Here is a 22,812-nt window from a genome sequence, read left to right as displayed (position 1 = left end):
CTTATTCCACGGGATGGTTTCTAACACAAAATCGATGGTTTCTACTGTGTTATGCTGCGTGCAAGTATAGTTGGTACTAAGGTACATACGACTTGACATTTAGATTTTCTAAAGCCTACCTGCTGACAGACCAATGGGGCGGGCGGTTGACAGCTTGGTTTTACTGGGGCACTTGTAGGCCTATACAACAGTACAGGAGTGACATACCGGGCTATTTAATTGGTCTACCTATTGTAACATATCATATAAATGTATTCACAGAGGTAAACTACACACTTGTACAAAACTCATTCCATCAGATTAATGTTTTTCTCTTTAACGAACATGGACACACCCAGTTCTTACCTTTACAGATACAATCTCTTCTACGTCACAGCTCGCTAAATCGCCGTCGACTGAAAACGAAAATATTGTCATCTAGAAAGTTCAAGCGATCTTTGTAAGGGAGACAAACCATTGGGTTATTTCCCCTTCATTCATTAACATTCATGTAGTTTCACACTGCTTTGTTAAGACCACTTTCTACCCAGCATTATGTGATGTCCAGTTGAGAATATGAAAGTAAATACAGTGCAAAATATCAGCAGGGAATACCGTCAGTGAATTCTAACTGGGACTATTTTAATTTTGGCATTAAGCGTGGTACATGTAGAACATTTATACAAAATGATATTAAAACGTGTAATTGTACTTTTGTGACACAAAGCTCTTCTTATAGTTTGTACACAATTTCTATCCCTGGTGTGACAGCCGCTAAACACGTTAATATGACCATGTGCGCAGGTGTGGTTACCTGGGCATTTCCTTACAGCCATACAGTAAACCATATGACGCTGTGTTATTGCTACATTTTCACTGCATGCGCACAGCAACAATAATACCGTGTTAGAGACGACTAAGTCTATGTAAATGTCAAGTCATTAAGACAGGAGGAAGTACTGCATATCCACAACTAATCCATTTTAGTAGGTCATTATCTGGAGAGAATTTTATATCCGAACATTCAGCCTTATATAACGGCCATTGGCATGTGGACCGGCAAAACAGACTGAACGTTTCCAAGACCACTTGACAAATGCGTTTGCAGGTTCAAATCCACCTGGCGATATCCACCTGATACACAGCGGCTTTATGTCAGCAGTTTCGCCTTTAGCAATGCGGTGGTTCCTCCCTACAGGTTGTCGCCTATGTGAAAAAGGTTTTCACCTGGTTGAGGAGGTTCTCACCTGGGTGAAAAGGTTCTCACCTAGGTGAAAAGTTTTTCTTCCAGGAGGATATTTTAGCTATACCCGTCTCCTTGTTCTGGTTCAAAGAAGTTCAAGGCCCATGGAATAGAGCGCGGATCATGCAGATCTTGGGACAATAGACATATGCTCACACTTGCACTCCTGGGTGTGTCAAGCCCGTTTGTGTGTAACCTTACTAAAATTAGTGTGTATCTGTGGTTAAAATACCGTATCTCTGCCATCTGGACTTTTGCAACCAGATGAGAACTTAATCATGAAGGCAAGAATTTTTTCACCCAAATGAAAACACTTTTCATTCAGGTGAAACAGCCACCGTAGTTTTTTCCAACCATGCTAACGCACGAGTGGAAAACTCTGAGCATGGCGTTAAAGAACAATCAAATCAATAATCACAAGCCAAACAGATAAAAAAATATGTTATTAGCGCACATTCTGCAAGTGGAGATAGCCAATACTATAAACTCCGACTATATACCAGACATTGTTACCTTAGGACTGAAGATGTAGGTCAACATACGCGTCACTTATAACTGGTTAACTACGCGTACAAGATTCTTATTGCACGGGATGGTTTCTAACACAAAATCGATGGTTTTACTGTGTTGTGCTGCGTGCAAGTATAGTTGGTACTAAGGTACATACGACTTGACATTTAGATTTTCTAAAGCCTACCTGCTGACAGACCAGTGGGGCAGGCGGTTGACAGTTTGGTTTTACCAGGGCACTTGTAGGCTTATACAACAGTAGAGGAGTGACAGATCGGGTTATTCAATTGGTCTATCTATTCTACCTAAGATATCATATAAATGTATTCACACAGGTAAACTACACACTTGTACAGAACTCATACCATCAGCTTAATGTTTTTCTCTTTAACGAACATGGACACGCCCAGTTCTTACCTTTACAGGTACAATCTCTTCTACGTCACAGCTCGCTAAATCACCGTCGACTGAAAACGAAAATATTGTCATCTAGGAAGTTCAATTGATCTTTGTAAGGGAGATAAACCATTGGGTTACTTCCCCTTCATTCATTAACATTCACGTAGTTTCACACTGCTTTGTTAGGACCACTTTCTATCCGGCAATATGTTATGTCCAGAGAAGAACATGACAGCAAATACAGTGCAAAATATCAGCAGAGAATACCGTCAGTGAATTCTAACTGGGACTATTTTGATTTTGGTACTAAGCGTGGTACATGTAGAACATTTATACAAAATGATATAGAAACGTGTAATTGTACTTTTGTGACACAAAGCTCTTCTTTTAGTTTGTACAGATTTTCTATCCCTGGTGTGACAGCCGGTAAACAGGTTATTACGAACATGCGCACAGTCGTGGTTACCTGGACATTTCCTTACAGCCATACGGTAAACCATAACATATATGACGCTGTGTTATTGATACATGTTTGCTACATCAGCACAGCAACAATGACACCGTGTCAGAGTCTATGCAAATGTCCAGTCTTTTAGACAGGAGGAAGTACTGCATATCCACAACTAATCCATTTTTACTCTCTCCATCTGGAGAGAGAAAATCCGAACATTCAGCCTTATATAACGGCCATTGGCAAGTGGACCGGCAGAACAGACTGAACATTTCCAAGACCACTTGACAAATGTGTTTGCAGGTTCAAATCCACCTGGCGCCGATTCGCAGCTGATTTATGTCAATAGTTTCGCCTTTAGCGATGCCGTGGCTTCTCCCCACAGGTTGTCACCTGTGTGAAAATGTTTTCACCTGGTGGAGGAGGTTCTCACCACTGTGAAAATGTTTTCACCTACGTAAAAAGGTTCTCATCTAAGTGAAAAGTTTCTTTTCCGGGTGGACACTTTCGCTAAACCCGATTGTTCTGGTTCAAAGAAGTTCAAGGCCCTTGGAACAGAGCGTGGATCAAGCAAATCTTGTGACAATAGACATATGATGATGCACTCCTGGCTGCGTCAAAGCCGTTTGTGTAACGTTACTATAGTCAGCATGTATCTGTGGTTAAAATGCCTTTCTCTGCAATCTGGACTCTTTCATCCAGGTGAGAACTTTCTCATGGAGGTAAGGATGTTTTCACCCAGATGAAAACACTTTTCACTCAGGTGAAACAGCCACCGTAGTTTTTTCCAACCATGCTAACGCACGAGTGGAAAGCTCTGAGCATGGCGTTAAATAGCAAATAAATAAACACAAACCAAAAAGATCAATAAATATGTTATTAGCGCACATTCTGCAAGTGGAGATTGCCGATACTATACACTCCGGCTATATACCAGACATTGTTACCTCAGGACTAAAGATGTAGGTCAACATAGGCGTCACTTATAACTGGTTAACTACGTGTACAAGGTTCTAACTTCACGGCATGGTTTTTAACACATAATCGATGGTTTCTACTGTGTTGTGCTGCATTTAAGTATAGCTAGTACTATAGCTGGTACTAAGGTACAAACGACTTGGATTTTCTAAGGCCTACCTGCTGACAGACCAGTGGGGCAGGCGGTTGACAGTTTGGTTTCACCAGGGCACTTGTAGGCTTATACAACAGTAGAGGAGTGACAGATCGGGTTATTCAATTGGTCTATCTATTCTACCTAAGATATCATATAAATGTATTCACACAGGTAAACTACACACTTGTACAAAACTCATACCATCAGCTTAATGTTTTTCTCTTTAACGAACATGGACACGCCCAGTTCTTACCTTTACAGATACAATCTCTTCTCTACGTCACAGCTCGCTAAATCGCCGTCGACTGAAAACGAAAATATTGTCATTCAGGAAGTTTAAGCGTTCTTTGTAAGGGAGACGAGCCATTGGGTTATTTCCCCTTCATTCATTAACATTCATGTAGTTTCACACTGCTTTGTTAGGACCACTTTCTATCCAGCAATATGTTACGTCCAGTGGAGAATATGACAGCAAATACAGTGCAAAATATCAGCAGGGAATACCGTCAGTGAACTCTAACTGGAACTTTTTTGATTTTGGCATTAAGCGTGGTACATGCAGAACATTTATACAAAACGATATAGAAACGTGTAATTGTACTTTTGTGACACAAAGCTCTTCTTATAGTTTGCACAGATTTTCATCACTGCATTTTTATTCCTAATTGTACTTAGTTCATGTCACTATGGGGCGTGTATGTTGCTACTTTTAACCATATGAATTAGTAAAACTCTAAACGAATAAGCACGGTAACGAATAAATTCATATTGACGATCTCAATATTTCGAGTTTAAATAAGTCATCCTTAGGAGAATTGTGCCATGTGAGGCTCGGTTTAGTTAAAGAGAACAGAAAGGCAGAATTGATGAACTGATTATTGCGTAGTGTATGATATGACATAACAGGCAGACTCCTCTGGGCATGACTTGTCAGTAAATTGTCAGTTAAAGGATTAGTGTCCAGATTTAACTCCTGGTCCTAATTATATAAAGGGTATAACCTGTTTAAACAGTATGTTAACCGAGAGGCCTTCTGAGAAACGTAATAATGGCTTGAATAATAAATCCACCATAAACAATATATCTACTGCGCTTTCCAATCGTCATTTTTTGGCCAACCTGAGCATAGCTTACCTGTATAAGCTTGAAAATGAAATCAATTTGAACCCATATTGGATGACGTTGACGTTCCGGTTTATGACACTGACATCTCTGACCAGACTTCAGACTTTGTCCAGGCATTTCCACCAACACGGAAAATACGGTCTGGTAGGCTTTACACGCAGTTTTATCCTGTGCTACACTATACGTGCCCTGCGTTTATCTTTAGATTTAATATTTATTTACTATTCTTTATTTCTGCCCTCTTTCCAATAAATATCGTTCTATTCCCAGAGGGATTCTAAATTCACACCCATATGCGATGACAACTACCTATGCATGTTATTGTGGGCACTCTATGCATTAGGGGTCGAAAGCCGTATACAATAAGAATACATGCATGATGTGGACGTCGGCGTTAGTTTACAGAGATTTCTTATCTATCAGCTTTTAGTTCGGTCAATAGCATTTTATAACCACTCTGTGCAGGTGTTGTTGTGGAAACCTTTGGAGTTAAGCGGTACACATCTCGTAGCTTTCAGCTTTAAAATGGCGAGATCGGGTATGGCTGTTTTTGATGGGTACAAAATTCTTCCGTCATTTGCTGTAAAGCCACCCCTTCCTGAGGCCCAAATCGCCTGGAAACTTGAAAAAAAACTAATTCCAGGGTTCTTCGATGACCTGTTTGTACAATCGTATGCAGAAGAGCAAAGCACTTCGTGGAGAAATTCGATATGCTTGTTGTCATCCTTGCTGTTTGTAACATGACACCAAATAGCGACGCGCTGACAGATCGTAAAGGTTGGACTTTCGTGTTGGCGAAAAAAATGGACAAAACCAACCTCATTATCTAGTGATTTTAAGTGCCATTGTTCCCTCCTTTTTCAATATATTTTGGCATTCAATTTAACAATAAATCCAGTGGTAGCTAATTGTGAATACATGATGAATCGGCACACCAATGGTTATATACCTAATATATATATATATATATATATATATATATATATATATATATATATATATGCGTCATTACCAAAACTCTTTATGACAGGCATTAAAAGGAATGATGTGTATATATGTAAATAGCAGTTCTAAACAAGTAAAATTGAAGCGTTGCAATACAAAAGACGTCTACGTCAACAGTTGAAGTTCTTTTGAGACCACAACCCAGTGGTGCAGTGCACTGCAGCCGTCATTGAAATATCATGCCGAACCGAAAATCGCATTATACTGACACCTGGCCAACCAGTTCCTTGCTCTAGCCTCTGAGTGCTCACCCCCAAATGAGGCAACAACAAGTACCATTTTAAAGTCTTTGGGATGACCAGACCCGACTAACGTAAACTACGTTCTTTCCATTAGGCCACCGAAGTGATCCTTGTCTTGGTGATAAGGGGTGTTTAAGTTTGTATTACTTAAAAGACAAGACCTGCGAATTATGACTGAATTTCGCTTGGTTCCATGTCGGCTCCGTAACATAAGACTCACGCCCAGTTAAGTCAGTTTTAATATAAGAGATTAATGGATTAATTCATTACTACTGTCACTTAAGTCAGTTTTAATATAAGAGATTAATGGATTAATTCATTACTATCAGCACACCGTTTGGCGATAAGGCAGAGTTGTAGTGTAGATTTACTTGTACTTTCGGGTCCGTCCATCATGGGGATGTATAATGTACCCTCAGTTGATTAATTGTTGATCATATAAACCTGCATAAATTCATATCTTGCTCACAGTGGTTTCGATCTGTACATACAAGTTACAGGCCTGTGCAGTGTAATGTTTCATGACTACTAATTATTTTACAAGACAGTGTATGCTGACAGTAATGTTATATTCTTACTCCTTACATGTAACAAAAGTGTCACTTCCGGTTTGGAATTTAGTTAATTAATCTTTTATATTAAAACTGATTTAAATGGATGTAGGTCTAAAACAACTGAAACCAAGTCGAAATTCGTTGGTCTTGTCCTTTAGGCATATACCTGAACAGTCAGAGTGCACGTAGGGTTCTAACTGCATGGTTTAAACTGACAAAGGATTTCACCGATTGCCAACTATCACAATGTCGTCGCTGTTTTCTTTTCACTATCAATTCTTATTTATGTAATTATTTCGCCAAGGTTCTATAAACGTGTGGGTTCCTCATTTACATCCTCCGCCAAGGTTCTCTGAAGGTGGGTTTCACATTTTCATTTCATTCTCTGCCATGGCTCTATGATCGTGTGAGTTTCGCTTATACATCCTCCGCAAAGGTTCTATGAAGGTGTGGGGGCCTCCGTGGCTCAGTTGGTTAGCGCGCTAGCACAGTGTAATGACCCAGGAGTCTCTCACCAATGCGGTCTCTGTGAGTTCAAGTCCAGCTCATGCTGGCTTCCTCTCCGGCCGTATGTGGGAAGGTCTGTCAGCAACCTGCGGATGGTTGTGGGTTTCCCCCGGGCTCTGCCCGGTTTCCGCCTACCATAATGCTGGCCGCCGTCGTATAAGTGAAATATTCTTGAGTACGGCGTAAAACACCAATCAAAATAAAAAAAATAAAAAAAATCTATGAAGGTGTGAGTTTCACTTTTATATCATTCGTTAGGGTTCCATGAAGCTGTGAGTTTTACTTTAGATTCTCCGACAAGGTTCAATCAAGATGTGAATTTCACTCTTACGCCCGCCACCAAGGTTCCATAAAAATGTGGGTTGCATCCTCCGCCAAGGTTCTATGAAGGTGCGGGGCTCACTTATTTATTTATTGATTTATCTGATTAATTTATTTATTTGATTGATTTATGTCTGACGTTATGGTTACGGAAATTTTATTTGTATCACGGTGCCTAGCCTTATGGTGGTAGCATTGTAATGGCAAACCTTCACACGTACGACCGAAGAGGGGGCCTAGGTAACCACGAGTAAATGTCTAGGTAACCACGAGTGCGCGCATGCTTACAATAGCCTGTTTAACACCAGTTACACTAGCGACAGAAATTGTGTACAAACTATAAGAACGGCTTTGGGTCACAGAAGTACAATTACACGTTTCAATCATTTTGTATAAATGTGGTATATGTAACACGCTTAATACCTAAACCAAAAGTCACATATAGAATTCACTGAGGTTATTCCTTGCTGATATTTTGTAAGGTTTTTTTGCTGACATATCGTCCACTGGACGTCACATATTGCTGGATATGAAGTGGATGTAACAAAACCGTGTGAAACAACGTAGACGTTAATGAATGAAGGGGAAATACCTCAGTGGCTTATCTCCCTTACAAAGGTCATGTGAATTCCTTAGACGACAATATTTTCGTTTTCAGTGGAAGGCGATTTAGCGAGCTGTAAAGTACAAGAGATTGTGCCTGAAAAGGTAAAGAGTATAACATGACATATGGCTGTTAAAAGATGCTGCAACCACTATGTCTTATATTACACACTTGGATTTTATGGTAGTACATATTTTTTGTGACACGTCAGACATTTAATTGATGGTCTAATTGGTGTCCAAGTTGACATAAAGTTGAGTCACGAATGAGGTCTCCACGTTCATTAACAATAATGTACAATGTTATTATCATCGATGATTTTTTTCTGATTTGGATTTTGTTTCTGACGCTAATCCCTCTTCTTGCAACTGGGCGTATATTGCGTTAAAGCTGTGTTTTTAGCAGTTTTAGAAAGCAATGTTAAAGGGCGTTGAGATTGCCTGTGATTCAGAAGATAAGTGCGTCTACCACATACCCAGCGCTCCTATATATCTTTTACGCCTGCGATTATATGTTAGAAGCACCTCAGGTGACACACAGCTTTGTGCAAGTGTGTAGCTTACCTGTGTGATGACTTGCATATAATATGTTATAGCAGATAGACCGACTGAATAGCCCGATCTTTCACTCCTCCACTATTGCATAGGCCTACAAGCGCCCTGGTAAAACCAAGCTGTCCCATTCAGTCAACCGCCTGCCCCATTGATCTGTCAGCAGGTATGTAGGTCTTAGGACATAGCCGTACCTTAGTCCCCATTATGCTGACATGACGCACAACAAAGTATGAATCCTCGAGTTTGTGTGAGAAACCAGCCAGTGGATTATAAACCTTGCTCACATAACCTGATATTCAAGCGTGTATTTTGTTCTGTTGTGTCAAAACAGTGAGGCGTATGCTGACCTACATCTTCACTCCTAAGCCAACATTGCTTGGTATATAGCGGGAGTGTATAATATCGGCTGTCTCCACTTGCAGAATGTGCGCTAATAACATATTTATTTGTCTGCTTGGTTTATGTTTATTTATTAGATTGCTCTTTCACGCCAAGCTCAGAATTCTGCATGCGTTAGCATGGTTGGCGGAAACTAAGGCTGCTATTTCACCTAAGTGAAAGCTATTTCCATCTGGTTGAAAACATTCTTAGCTCCACGATAAGATTTTCGCCTGAGTGAAGACGTCCTTACCTGGGTTTAAAAAGTCCTTACCTGGGTTTAAAAAGTCCCCACCAGGGTAAAAAAAGTCCACACCTGGGTGGAAACTCTCGTGATGCAATAATCGTGTCTTGACACAGGAGTACATCTGTGAGCATGTATCTGTTTCCACAAGAATTTCATGATTCATTCCCTTTTCTACGGGTCTTGAACTTTTTGAACCTGAACATGGCCTTGGGTATTGTGTGAGTATCCACCCCATGTGAGAACCTATTCACCCAGGTGAGAACCTATTCACTTGGGTGAGAACCTTATTCACACATGTGAGAACCTATTTACCCAGGTGAGTACCTATTCACTTGGGTGAGAACCTTATTCACCCAGGTGAGAACCTATTCACCCAGGTGAGAACCTATTCACTTGGGTGAGAACCTTATTCACCCAGGTGAGAAACTATTTACCCAGGTGAGAACCTATTCACTTGGGTGAGAACCTTATTCACCCAGGTGAGAACCTATTTACCCAGGTGAGAACCTATTCACTTGGGTGAGAACCTTATTCACCCAGGTGAGAACCTTTTTACCCAGGTGAGAACCTATTCACCCAGGTGAGAACCTTATTCACCCAGGTGAGAAACTATTTACCCAGTGAGAACCTTATTTCCCCAGTTAGAACCTTTTTACCCAAGTGAGACCCTATTCACCCAGGTGAGAACCTATTCACCCAGGTGAGGACCTATTCACCCAGGTGAGAACCTATCTACACAGGTGAGAGCTTTATTCACCCAGGTGAGAACCTATTCACCCAGGTGAGAGCCTTATTCACCCAGGTGAGAACCTGTGTACCCAAGTGAGAACCTATTCACCCAGGTGAGAACTTGTGGGGAGAATTCCCCTCATAGCTGAAGAAAAAACTCCTGACATAAGGTCGCTGACGCTCAGCGCCTGGTGGATTTGAACCTGTAAACACATTTGTAGCCGGGCAACGTTCATCCTGTTCTGCTGGCCACGGTGACAATGGTTATCATATGAAACAGAATGTTCAGGTATAAAATTCTGCCCCAGTATTAAAAGAGATTAAATATGAATATGCATTACTTCTTCCCCTCTCAGTGAATTGACATTTGTGTCAGTTATGTCTAGCCCGCTATCTATGTTAAGCAGAAGTATATTCCATTTTGGAAATTCTGCCGGCTCTTTTTCTCTTGTGAAATATTCTTTGTCCTCTAATCGATAAAGGAATTTTGTAAGTAATACTGATGTTAAGTAAAGTTCTATTCACATGCTGATACGGTTATTCCTGAAACTCTTTTTTCCACAGAACAGACGCAGAAGAAATCCATGTAAACAATGGACGAGTTGTGCTGCTCCATCTGTGTGGATATTTTCAGGGAGCCAGTGTCTCTGCCGTGCCACCATAGCTTCTGTCGGGAATGTCTCAGGCTGTTTGCTGACAAAAGCAACTCCAGCCATCAAAAAGGCATTAGCAGTTCCCCTGTCACTGAATCCAGTCGCAGGCAGATCAACTGCCCTGTGTGTCGCTCACCCGCTGTTTTAACAGACGAAGGTGTAAATGCTCCACCAGTCAACACCGAATTATGTGGAAAAGTGAATTACTTCGGACAACAAGACAAACTAACAGAAGACACCCCAATGTGCTCAGTGTGTGAGGAGACCACCATGTCACCGGCCGCCATGTTCTGTTCTAACTGCGACGGGTTTTTCTGTCAGCAATGTCTTACAACAATGCATCCTATGAAGGGACCGTTCAAACGGCACACAGTCAAACCTGTAAACGAGATCTTAGCCCAGCGGACCCCAACCAGCTCGCAAATGTTGGACATAAAAACAGAGTCAGAACACAAGTCAGAGTGTGACAAGCACAGTCAACTATTGTCCATCTACTGTGTCACGTGTAAGGATGTCGTATGTCTTGATTGTCTAGAAGAGCATCCCGAGCACAGCTGCTTGGACATAAAGACGGCTTTCGCGAAAGCTAAGGTAACATTCATACCAGGTCTACGCCTACAATCAAGGGTGTCATTGGTCCAAAAACGTTTAGCATTGGGAAGCTCACACACCCATAATACACTCTAAAATGCAATATAAGAAAACAGGTAACAGAACATGTAGGTAATGCTGGAGTAATGCATCAAAGTTTTATGTTATTCTGGACAAATTATTGTGTTGTTAATGTTTATGCAATCACTGTGTTGAAACTGTATTCTGTAAAATCATCTTAGTACAACATTCTGGTATATGTTCAACTAAATATTCTGTTTAATATCACTTACAGAATTTATTCTGACAACCTTGTAAATTGTGGTATATTACGGGCTTTTGGCACCAACAGTTGCCTTCATTAGATAAAAAAACACAATGTTTAGTTCACCTACTATCTACTTATATACAAGGAAAGTTAAGAATACAGTTAACAACTTGGGTAGGTGAGCGGTGTTATGTACAATATATACAAAACAGATTTTACTTGCTGGAAACTACGAATATACACGGATGGAATGGTATAGATAAACACGGGATTAAATTACAATTTGAAGTTTACAAATAGCGGAATATCACAAATTTAGCTAACGGTCAGTCACTAGGACCTTTGTGTAAAACAGGATTGCCATCCATGACTCATCTGCCCAGGTAAACATACAACTATATAGTTTCCTTAGCTAACATTTTCATTTAATTAGTACTAGCTTCATTAGTAATAACAAATATTGCAGTGTAGCTTGTGTTATTGAAGTTTTTTTTCTTGGATTCAACACATCCGATGTCACACCACCCATTTCTCGTGACAACGTTACTTTTCATTGCATTCCCGGTAAAAAAAACTGTGACGTCACCGAGAGATTGAACATTTGTAACCAATATCTGGGACATCCGGTTGACCTATTTCCAACAATACTGCTTATGATTGGTCAATTGCATGTTCATGATTGACAGTTCGGAAACAGAGGTAACCACAGTTTTTTTGATTTCATTTCGCGCGGATGCACAACACCAGAACAGCCTTACACCACAGGCTATTAGACATTGGTTGATTACATGTACCCATACAAGCAAGGTATTTTGCATATCATGGATTTTGTCACGAATGTGCAGCATTATCCAGATGACAAAAAAAGCAAACTGAATACATGAACCGAGCTACCTAGGGAAAATTGACTGTTTTTTTTATTATCAGTTCAAATGTCAGGCACCGGCCCGGATAGCACAGTTGGTAGAGCCTCCGCTTCGGGACCGGTAGATCCAGGATCAATCCTTGATCGAGTCACACCCAAGACTTTAAAAGAGGAAGTTGTAACTTCCTCGCTTGGCGTTCAGCATGAAGGGGATAGTGCAACGACTGGTTGACCCGTATCAGTATAATGGCTCGGGCGGGGCGGCTTACTTGCCTTCGGTAAGTCGTCTCAGTGAAGCAGCACTAAATAAAAGAGCGGTGGAAATCGGTCCTGCAACAAGGAGGCACATTACACGTACATGCACCCTAATGATTCCTTCGTCGTCATATGACTGAAAAATTGTTGAGTACGACGTTAAACCCCAAGCACTCACTCACTCACTCAAATGTCAGGCCATGTATAAACACGTATTGGTTATACGTAACCAATGTTGGCCACCAAAAGACTTTACTCAAGGGATTTTTGAGACTCATACCAGACAAATCTCTTTCTATTTTTTTTCACAGCCAATGCAAGTTCTCTTTAAAGTTAGCATTTAATAATAAATCGATATAGCCATTCTTTTCATTCAAACCGGCCCGGATAGCACAGTTGGTAGAGCGTCCGCTTCGGGACCGGTAGATCCAGGATCAATCCTTGATCGATTCACACCTAAGACTTTAAAAGAGGAAGTTGCAACTTCCTCGCTTGGCGTTCAGCATGAAGGGGATAGTGCAACGACTGGTTGACCCATATCAGTATAATGCCTCGGGCGGGGCGGCTTACTTGCCTTCGGTAAGTCGTCTCAGTGAAGCAGCACTAAATAAAAGAGCGGTGGAAATCCGTTCTGCATCAAGGAGGCACATTACACTTACATGCACCCTAATGATTCCTTCGTCGTCGTATGACTGAAAAATTGTTGAGTACGACGCTAAACCCCAAGCACTCACTCACACTTTCCATTCAAGGAAACTGCATAAACGTGAGATTATTTGCTGCTACACGCTTATTCTTAATGAACTAGCATCTACGTTCGCTCTGAATACAAGTTAAGTTTTTGTAGCATCTTTACCCTAACGTATACTGTCCGTTGCATGTATTTGTATATTGAAATTTCTTTTTTTTTTTGTTACAGATGACATTTGAAAGAAACACCAAGAAGGTAACAAATATTATAACAGAAATTCAAAAGGCTATAGCAGGATTTAATCGGTTGCAAAATGATACTAAGGTCAGTGTTATACTCCGACGGTGAGAAAGAAATCTTACCAAAGCCTTGTCAAACCTTCTGGGCATAAGGGCATTTATAAGGGACGTTTTGACGTTTTCGGAAGATGGATAGTTATGTTATTCCTGACATTGCATAATGTTGATATGTCTTCACATATGTGTAATTCTTTTTAGCGTATCTAGAATACCATAAAAACACACTTCCAAGTAATGACCTCTATCCGTTTTAGACGACTGATTGGCTATTTCATGCAAGGCCACGCCGTCTCTTCCTGTCACTGGTGTCAGTGTGTCAACCCAACAGCCGTTGTTATGTCACATGGTCGGTCACCTGTCAATCAATGTCTGCACACTCGGCGCACAGTTGCTTTGGCTCCGCCCCTACTGTCTTCATATGAAGACGTTTTCTTCATGAATAAGTACTGTGGAATTAAAGCCTGTGATTGGCTGAAAGCACCATCAATAGCCAATCTGTCGTCTAATGCAGGAAATAAATCATGATATCAAGAAATTCCCCTTCATTCGGTTGATTTCCTATGTTAAGAAAATTCATATTATCTCAGCGGCGTTTAGTGCCTCCACACCATCAACGATCATATTTACTTCAGTCATGGTTTGTAATGTATTTCTACTTGCACTCAGGGAGCCTTAATGGCCATTTCTACAGAACAGTTGCCACAAAATTTGGCTGAGAATTGCCGATGTGGCCTAAAGACATAATTATTTATTCATTTTACCAAATGGCGTCACTTCTCATAATGTATGGCCACTGGTTTCCTTTTAAATGATTTGAGATATCTGGAAATGATTTGAGATATCTGGAAATGGTTTTGAAACATCTGACATACATGGCCCTCACATCAACAAATGTCTGTTACTTCGAGATCGTCAAACGATTTTAAAATATCTAAAAATGACTTCATCGTATTTGAATTCAACTCTTTTCAATGTAATCTCAATTAAATTATCTAGGAGCCGAGATAGCGTGTAAACATACATGAGGTACGCTTTGTAAGTTTGCTTTGTGCCTTGGGGAACGTGCCGAATACGTCACGGTGTCTCCCGCCGCTCCCTGTTTGCCTATAACAACTCTGTTATCTGAGGCATTGTAGGACAAAAATATGCAATTTAAGTATGTGTGTTAATATTAACCATGTGTTCAAATTTATAACGTCAAATCGTTGGAAAAAATTTTACACACAAGTCATACGGATTCAAAAAAAGTAATATTTTTTGTCTTTTTATAGGCAAATCAAAAACTTCATTACAAGGACATTGAGAATGCCTACACTGCAGCTCTGGGAGTTCTGAACAACTGGAAGAGAAACTCTTTAGATAGCGTTAGAAAGAAGCACTCAGACTGGAACCTTGAGTGCAGCTCGAGTTTGAGATGCCTCAACATGCAACTGAAGACAATGGAAACAGTGCAGCAGTCTTGTCAGCAGTTTTTGTCTTCTGCGGAGGTGGAATTTTTACTGGTAATAACTAGGTGCAGACTTTCAATGACAGGTGCTTGTTTTAACGTTGTTTGAGAGCTTGACTGGTGGGAATGATTCTTCCCTCATATTTACATCTGGAAACAAAGTTTTACCACATTTCAAACTTTCAAATATAAGTAAATAAAATTGGGTTAGAAAGAAAAATCAAATATAGGATAATGTCAAGAAGACTACGTGTGAAACGTTCCAAAATCCATGCTTAATGTTGAACATTCAACATAAACTGCGATAATTGGGATCAAATTATACATCCACACACTACAGAAGTTACAGTTGCAAACAGCGCCAACAAACCTACTTCTTTCCTTAAACTGACAATTTTATCTGCAGAAGAACATGAACGTTTTGCTTAAATGCGTTTTGTTCATAATGTTTTCCCAGTGGTTTATATTTTTTAAATTATACACAAACTATTCATCTCAAAGAACACTTTCCGTTGTCTGACAACAATGTATATGTAAGATATGCAGGAATTACTTAAAGGTAATGTCAAACTATCTGTATTCAAAGTGTTTAGATTTGCTTAGACCAGATACAGTGCCATTTTCTGCTTATCATCTGTTGCAGGGGTCAAGGGAGTTGACCGACAGGTACATACTATATTTTACTCTTTCACCTACATATTTTCACTGACACTTTTTCACTGTGGCAACATACATGTTGTGTATTTAACTTAATGCCTGGAGTCCAAAATCATAAATCAAGGTTAAAAATAACATTTTAACACAAACTAAATTGCTTTCGGAAACAGAAGTAGTGAAACTGTTAGGGTATCACTGATGTTGATAAGTTTTTGCATTTGCTATCTTTTATCTCATAGCATTGACGCCCAAGTAACAGACATCACGGACAGTTTGAAGAGACATGAAGACATTAACCAGAAATTAGTGGAATCCGTTAATTCTGATGCTGTTGTCCCCCGACAACTGATTACTTTGATGGCTGAGGAATACGTCGCAAGTATGCATGTTTTCCTCACCTAGAGTAAAACCACACTCAAAGCGTAAAAGAAAAGATAGCACTAAATAAAATGCATATTTGCATCGATAAAGTACCCCAAATAAAGTTTAAGGAGCAGCTTTGAGATGTTGCATTGAGAAGATGTCAACAAAGTCTTACACATTGAGAAAATCAAAGTGCGGTCATTTTGTTAATTTTAACTGCGGTAATATTTGTATAAGACGAGACGGCAGCTGTGCCAGATTCCTTTAAGCAGTGGAACTGTTGGGGACAGATGACAAATGATTGTAAGACCCGCAGATTAATAACTCTTTTCAGACGAGAGTTACCAAGTTTGTCACGAAAACAATAGCTGTGGCGAGTTAGCTCTAGAAAATATATTGTAAGCAACATGATATAGTTTGTCAGATTAATTTGGACATTTATTTACGTGCAATATTTATTCTAATTTTCTGTATGAATCATATATTTTGTGGGTAGAGGCTCGGCTACTGTTTGACAACGTTTGGGAAAAAGAGTTATTAGATAGCGTGTCACGCAATGAGTATTTGCCCTTTGTTAGCAGTATAAAGACCGGCGCACGCTGATTATGTGTCAATGCAGCGCTACGGAACGAGACCACTGGGGCTCGAACCTTGCGTGGCATACGTCAAATGTGCCCGATACAAAGGATTAGAGGCTATGTGTCACATTCAGGAGAAAATAGAGAAGAGAAGAAGCGAGGATTTCCACTTTGTATTAACACAATGACTGCTTTAGGAAATTATCATAAAAGATGAAATTATTTCTGGACATAAACGTCGAATTTTGTTACTCTGAGCAAGCTTTAGGAGATAGTTACACTGTTTCTAGAGCTGTTTCTTGTTGTTTGAATATAACTACACCACCTGGTATGGGCATTAGGGGTGGTGTAGTCCAAACCAGATGGGAAAGTTTTAACCTCTCTCTCTCTCTCGCCATCATCAGTGCGCGTAGCATAGAGCACACCGTTTACTGAAAAGTAGCGACATGAGAGTTCTTAAGCAACCCCACGGCGCTTATTATTTGTTAATATACAGACCGTTTAAGTAAATCATGAAAGATTAACTATACGGTTAGAAAGGATTTTTTCAGTTACAATTTAAATCTAAGGTAAATAAATGGGCTTGAGTGAGGCAGGCTAATGCCATTTGGGGTAAACACTTGGGGTAACAAGATGATTGCAGAGACAGCTAATGGACAGTGCACGATGATTCAGTGGCACGGGTGGGTAGGGCAGATGGGTTGTTGTTGGTACACTGCCATCGAATGGGGAGATGGGCTGTTGTCACTACATACCGACCGAGTGGGGAGATGGACTGTTGTCAGTACATAGCGACTGAGTGGGGCAGATGAGTTGTTGTCAGTTTTCAGCGACAGAATGGGGCGAATGAGCTGTTGTCAGTATACCACGACTGAATGGGGCGAATGCGCTGTTATCAGTATACAGCGACTGAATGGAGCAAATGAGCTGTTGTCAATATACAGCGACTGAGCGAGGCAAATGAGCTGCTGTCAGTACTTAGCGACCGAGTGGGGCAGATGAGCTCGTCAGTTTTCGGCGACTGAATGGGGCGAATGAGCTGTTATCAGTATACAGCGACTGAATGGAACAAATGAGCTGTTGTCAGTATACAGCGACTGAGTGAGGCAAATGAACTGCTGTCAGTACTTAGCGACCGAGTGGGGCAGATGAGCTCTTGTCAGTTTTCGGGGAATGAATGGGGAGAATGAGCTGTTTTCAGTATACAGCCACTGAATGGGTCGAATGAGCTGTTGTCAGTGTACAGCGACTGAGTGGAGCAAATGAGCTGTTGTCAGTATACAGCGACTGAGTGGAGCAAATGAGCTGTTGTCAGAATACAACCACTGAGAGAGGAAGAAGCGCTGGTTTCACTACACAAGTATTGAGTGGGGCACATGGGTTGTTGTCAGTGTAATATGACTAGGTTAGACAGATGTACTGTTGGCAGCGACTGGGTCGACTTTGCAGAACAAAAGCTAATGTTCATACTTGTTACTTGTTTGTTACAGAACCGGTGTTGAATTTCACCGAGACTGATGGCGATGTAAAGATAACTTGCAATGACACCATGATAGAGGTGAACTGGACGTCTAACTCAGGCTGGTGTGAAGCTGTCACAAACGGTAGTTTTAAGACTGGACGTCAATATTGGGAGTTGGAGGTCTGGATTATGCCGACATCCCCAGACTGTCGCTGTAGATGCGATGTAGGTGTTATAGAGGAGGGCTGCAGTGTACCTGCCTATGGCCTGGAGTTATGGTATGTCAGCATGGATTACCACATCGATGGCATAAGGTGCAATGCTAATGATTGTGGTGGCGAAGTCACCCAAAGCTATAAACAATGGAGACCTCATACAGGAATTCAACACCTCGGCCTGTATTTGAATTGTAAGGACCGGACACTAACTGTCCTGGACTGTGACAACAACCACATAATGTATTCAGTCAGTGGTCTGTCTAAACCACTCGCTACATACGTTTGGATTTCGGATGTAAAATCAGCGTCTGCTCGCTTAATAACAGGCGCCTCGGTTACTCTTCCCCAAGCACTCTGTGATATTTTAAATACCTCTGGACCATAGTCGGACTCTAAGTATAGAACGGTATATCATCCCCTCTGCTTACGTTGTCCAACACGTTCGGCCATTCATGCGTCCAGTCCACGCCTACTTTTCTCCTAAAAGGAACATGTAGGCCTGATGCGGACATTACATGTAAACCACTTATCTGGCAAATCAAATCGATTACTATCCCATAAGGTAAAGAAAATGTGCCGTATTAGGAAATGGTAACCTGTGGATAAAAGGTCAGATTCCATATATGGCGATGATGACCTACTGGCCTCACGTGTTGAAGCGAGGTCAGGTATTGAGCTGTCAATCAAGGAGCATACTTGGATACCAATCGGTCTGATTTGCTAGAGAAGTTGTTTAGTGTCTATTACAGTAGCGATCATTGTCCTAAGTATGCGATAATCAAACACAGCAGATTTAATTTGGACGTATTTAGAAAAAATACGATGATGTAACAAATGTAAATGACTATTATTTGGAGTAGGAGTTCAGATGAAAATTACAAATCGGTTCATTAAAACTATTAACGAATACATAACATATATAATATTGAGTATCATGATATAATGTATATATTCCGAGGGAAGTAAGATATGTTTTACAAGCTCCAGAACTATATATATAATTAATGTTGGCCAGCAAAATCGTTATGAAATTCATTAGTAAAGAATGAATCGTATAGTTGCATTTTTTCCTCCTATGTCAAATACACGTGCAGTTCCCAAGATATTAGCCTGTAAAAAAACAATCTCTTAATTTTAGCAGAAAGTCTGTTGTCTGAGCCATGCTATAATGTATTCAGTTAATATAAAACAATATTCTGTGATATTCCACATAATATCCTGTTAGTCTAATATAACCTTTATGTTGAATTAATAGAATATAATTAATAGTTATATTTAGCAGACCAAACAGAATACATTCTAGCATCACTCAGTCAACAGATTTTGTGTTAAAATTAACAGATTAATTTTCGGAATGTAGAATACTTCCACTTAATACACCAACTGAGAGATAACCTAGCATTTGCTCATCGCCACTAACAGTCACAGAACCGGAAGTTTATGAGAACTTAGATATAAACAAAGCGCTAGGCTGGAATCGTCTGCCTGTTCTGTATTGTTAATAAAACAAATTGTTTCTGTCCGAATGAAAGATTGCCAATGTTACTTCTATTCAAAAGTGATAATTATCACTATAATTGGTTTAAAGGAATTTTCCTGTTCTAGTGGAAGATTGCCAATATTATTTCTATTCAAAAGTGGTAATCATACATGACCGTGGCAATTACAGACCTATTTCACTGCTGTGACAAAAGAATTTTTTTCTGTCCCAATGGAAGAGTGCCAATATTATTTCTATTCCAAAACGATAATCATACATGACCGTGGCAGTTACAGACCCATTTCACTGTTGTATCAAAACAACTTTTTTCTGTCCCAATGGAAGAGTGCCAATATTATTTCTATTCCAAAACGATAATCATACATGACCGTGGCAATTACAGACCCAATTCACTGTTGTATCAAAACAACTTTTTCTGTCCCAATGGAAGAGTGCCAATATTATTTCTATTCAAAAGAGATAATTATACATGACCGGAGCAATTACAGACTTATCTCACTGTTGTCTTGTCTAGACTATGTCTGAACCTGTTACGTTCAGATATTTGCGTATAATTATGCTCCTAATCGTGTTTAAAATAAGGAGAATTCTTGTGACTTAAAGACTAAATGACCGACACACTAAATTGTGATCTTATTCATGACTGCAAATCAGAAAAACTCCTACTTCATTCGGTGTTCCCTAGGGTTCTGTCTGAGCCCACTATTATTATTGTCATATTTGATTTAACACACGAATTAATATCATCTGACCACCCAGTTAAATTTATCGGAAAAAGCAGATTTTCGTTTAACAAAAAATGTAGACCTTCTTGGGAAAAGGTTTCCATTTTGAAAACTGAGGTGGCTAACTGGCTTTCTGAACGAACATCACATATACCAAATTTGGTGCTTGTATCACCAAAGTGAGCAAATGTCCTGGATATTGAATTGATCAGCCGAACTATATTACAATTCGGGTGTTCCCCAGGTTCCTATTCTCGGCCCACTTTTATTCACTTATGCGACATCGGCCTGCATTATTGACACTAGAGCCCGGAGGAAACCTACATGTACAACATTCTGTAGGTTGCTGACAGACCGCCTCACGTAAAAATCATCAATCAATTTTTTAATTTTAACAGAAAGTCTGTTGTCTGAGTGATGCCAGAATGTATTCTGCTGTTGTAGCAGATTGTTGTGTTAATTATAACACATACATTTTATTAATTCAACAGGATATTATGTTGAATGGAACACAATATTATGTTAAAATAACGGAATACATTCTAGAATCAATGAGAAGATATTACGCTAACTCGTCAACAATGTACCTAGTGATATTATCAATATATTGTCAATAATATACATCTCTTTTCAGACCATACGTGTCTTTATGTCACATCTTATAATCCGTTATGCCAAAATATTCACGTACAAATAATAGAAAACTGGATAATTTTAGTATCTCTAAAACTAAGTCTTTGCTTGTTACAAAACTAAAATCTGCATTGCATAGATTAAACAAATATAGTTTGGGATAATCTGACAGCGGTGTAAGCTGAACCCCTTCCGATGATCCCGAAGAACAGGTTACATAGTAACAGTTACATCCCATGTCCTGATTATTTTGAATAAAGGGAGAGACTAAGACAAACTATTTTCTCGTCTGGGTATGGGATGGACTTTACAATAACCATACCTTCATTTAACAGTGTTTTGTGTTAATAAACAACACAAAATATGTGATAAAGTCGATGAGACAAGGCCACAAATGCACTTCGAACCCGACCATAAACTGGGTATGTGTGCATTCTACCGCTCTCGCGACTCGCACAGCGACTCTTACGAAGTGCAGTAATCGCAAAAACTTTGTCAACGACGCTTGCTTGTGCATTTAAGTAGTCTAGCGTTCACTGAAGGCCTCTTATCTGTAGGTAGCACGTGGTTATGTTCGTCAGTAGGCTAATGGTAACTTGCCAAATGTCTCTGGGTTTTTTCCCGGGCACTTCTCCCATAAATCTAATCGCCATTGTATTTAGCGGAAATGGAAAAGTCGTGATTTTTGAGCATTAAGCAACAATCACAGCAAGGTCAAATAAAAGACAAACACAGACACAAACCATTATCACGCTTTAGAGAAAAAATTCTAATCTTCCCACTGGTCAATTCCCGTTGGATAAGCTGCATGTACCACATTCGAACATGCGAGGGACACAGATTCCAGGCGAGGAACACAGCTTCCAGGCGAGGAACACTAGTTCAAAGCGAGAAACACAACTTTTAGGTGAGGTACGCAGCTTCCAGGCGAAATGCACAGCTTCAAGCGTTGGCTACATTTTTCACCTTACCTACACGGAGTCATGGACGAATGTGCCGGCCGATAGCAACGCTTGTTTACAATGTACCAGTCAAATTTTCTTGTGTTCATTTTCTTGAGTTCTAATCATTCAGCAGGTAACAACAACTACTTGTGAAAACATCTTTTGAGACAATTAAATTTCACATCCATCTTGCTCACCTAGTCCAAAATTTATAGCTATAGTCTGTTTTTTAACCAGTCGCCTGTAAAATCAGTCATACTGACTACCAAAACTGCCTTTAGCCAGTTACACGTAACAACAACAACAGTTACACATGGAGACGTTTGAAGTTGTTATTCTTGCAAAGAAAATGAAGTTACGCTTTTTTCAAATTCATAATGTTCAACTACATAAGCTCGGTTTCGACTGAAAATTTTTTTTATTTTTTATTTGTAGTATATATGTACAAACGTTTACCATAGATGTCCATTACATAAATTTAAATGCTACGTGATCATTGACGCCCAATAAATTGTAATTATCTTCACTACTCTTTTTTTTACCTTTTTCTTCTGAAACCATGGTGCTAGGGGTCAAGTAATTTGTTACGATTTAAGCATTTACAATTACAGGTAGAATAAAACCATAACTGGGGTAAATTGACAAAAAGCTTGATTTTACTGGATACGTGTGACTATTTGCCAACTATCACGTGTCGTCG

The 22,812-nt window shown here is 39.9% G+C and overlaps 1 protein-coding gene across 1 annotated transcript; it reads left to right on the top strand.

The window, feature by feature from the left end:
- The first annotated feature begins 10,555 nt into the window (after positions 1–10,555).
- Positions 10,556–15,933, top strand: LOC135480879 (probable E3 ubiquitin-protein ligase MID2). The gene is made up of 4 exons (XM_064760809.1): positions 10,556–11,206; positions 13,514–13,609; positions 14,856–15,086; positions 15,928–15,933. Exons 1-4 carry the CDS (start codon positions 10,556–10,558, stop codon positions 15,931–15,933), a joined length of 984 nt encoding a protein of 327 aa, XP_064616879.1.
- The last annotated feature ends 6,879 nt before the right edge of the window (positions 15,934–22,812 follow it).

This window comes from Liolophura sinensis, chromosome 13, assembly GCF_032854445.1.
Source record: "Liolophura sinensis isolate JHLJ2023 chromosome 13, CUHK_Ljap_v2, whole genome shotgun sequence".
Lineage (NCBI taxonomy): Eukaryota > Metazoa > Mollusca > Polyplacophora > Chitonida > Chitonidae > Liolophura > Liolophura sinensis.
Note: the sequence above shows the minus strand (reverse complement) of the source record. Positions and strands in the feature narration are given on the sequence as shown.

Excerpts from the sequence above, each read along its gene's own strand:
- LOC135480879 (XM_064760809.1), top strand. The coding sequence starts at position 10,556 with ATGGACGAGTTGTGCTGCTCCATCTGTGTGGATATTTTCAGGGAGCCA. Across the intron at positions 11,207-13,513 it reads CGGCTTTCGCGAAAGCTAAG|ATGACATTTGAAAGAAACAC; the intron begins GTAACATTCATA and ends TTTTTGTTACAG. Across the intron at positions 13,610-14,855 it reads GGTTGCAAAATGATACTAAG|GCAAATCAAAAACTTCATTA; the intron begins GTCAGTGTTATA and ends GTCTTTTTATAG.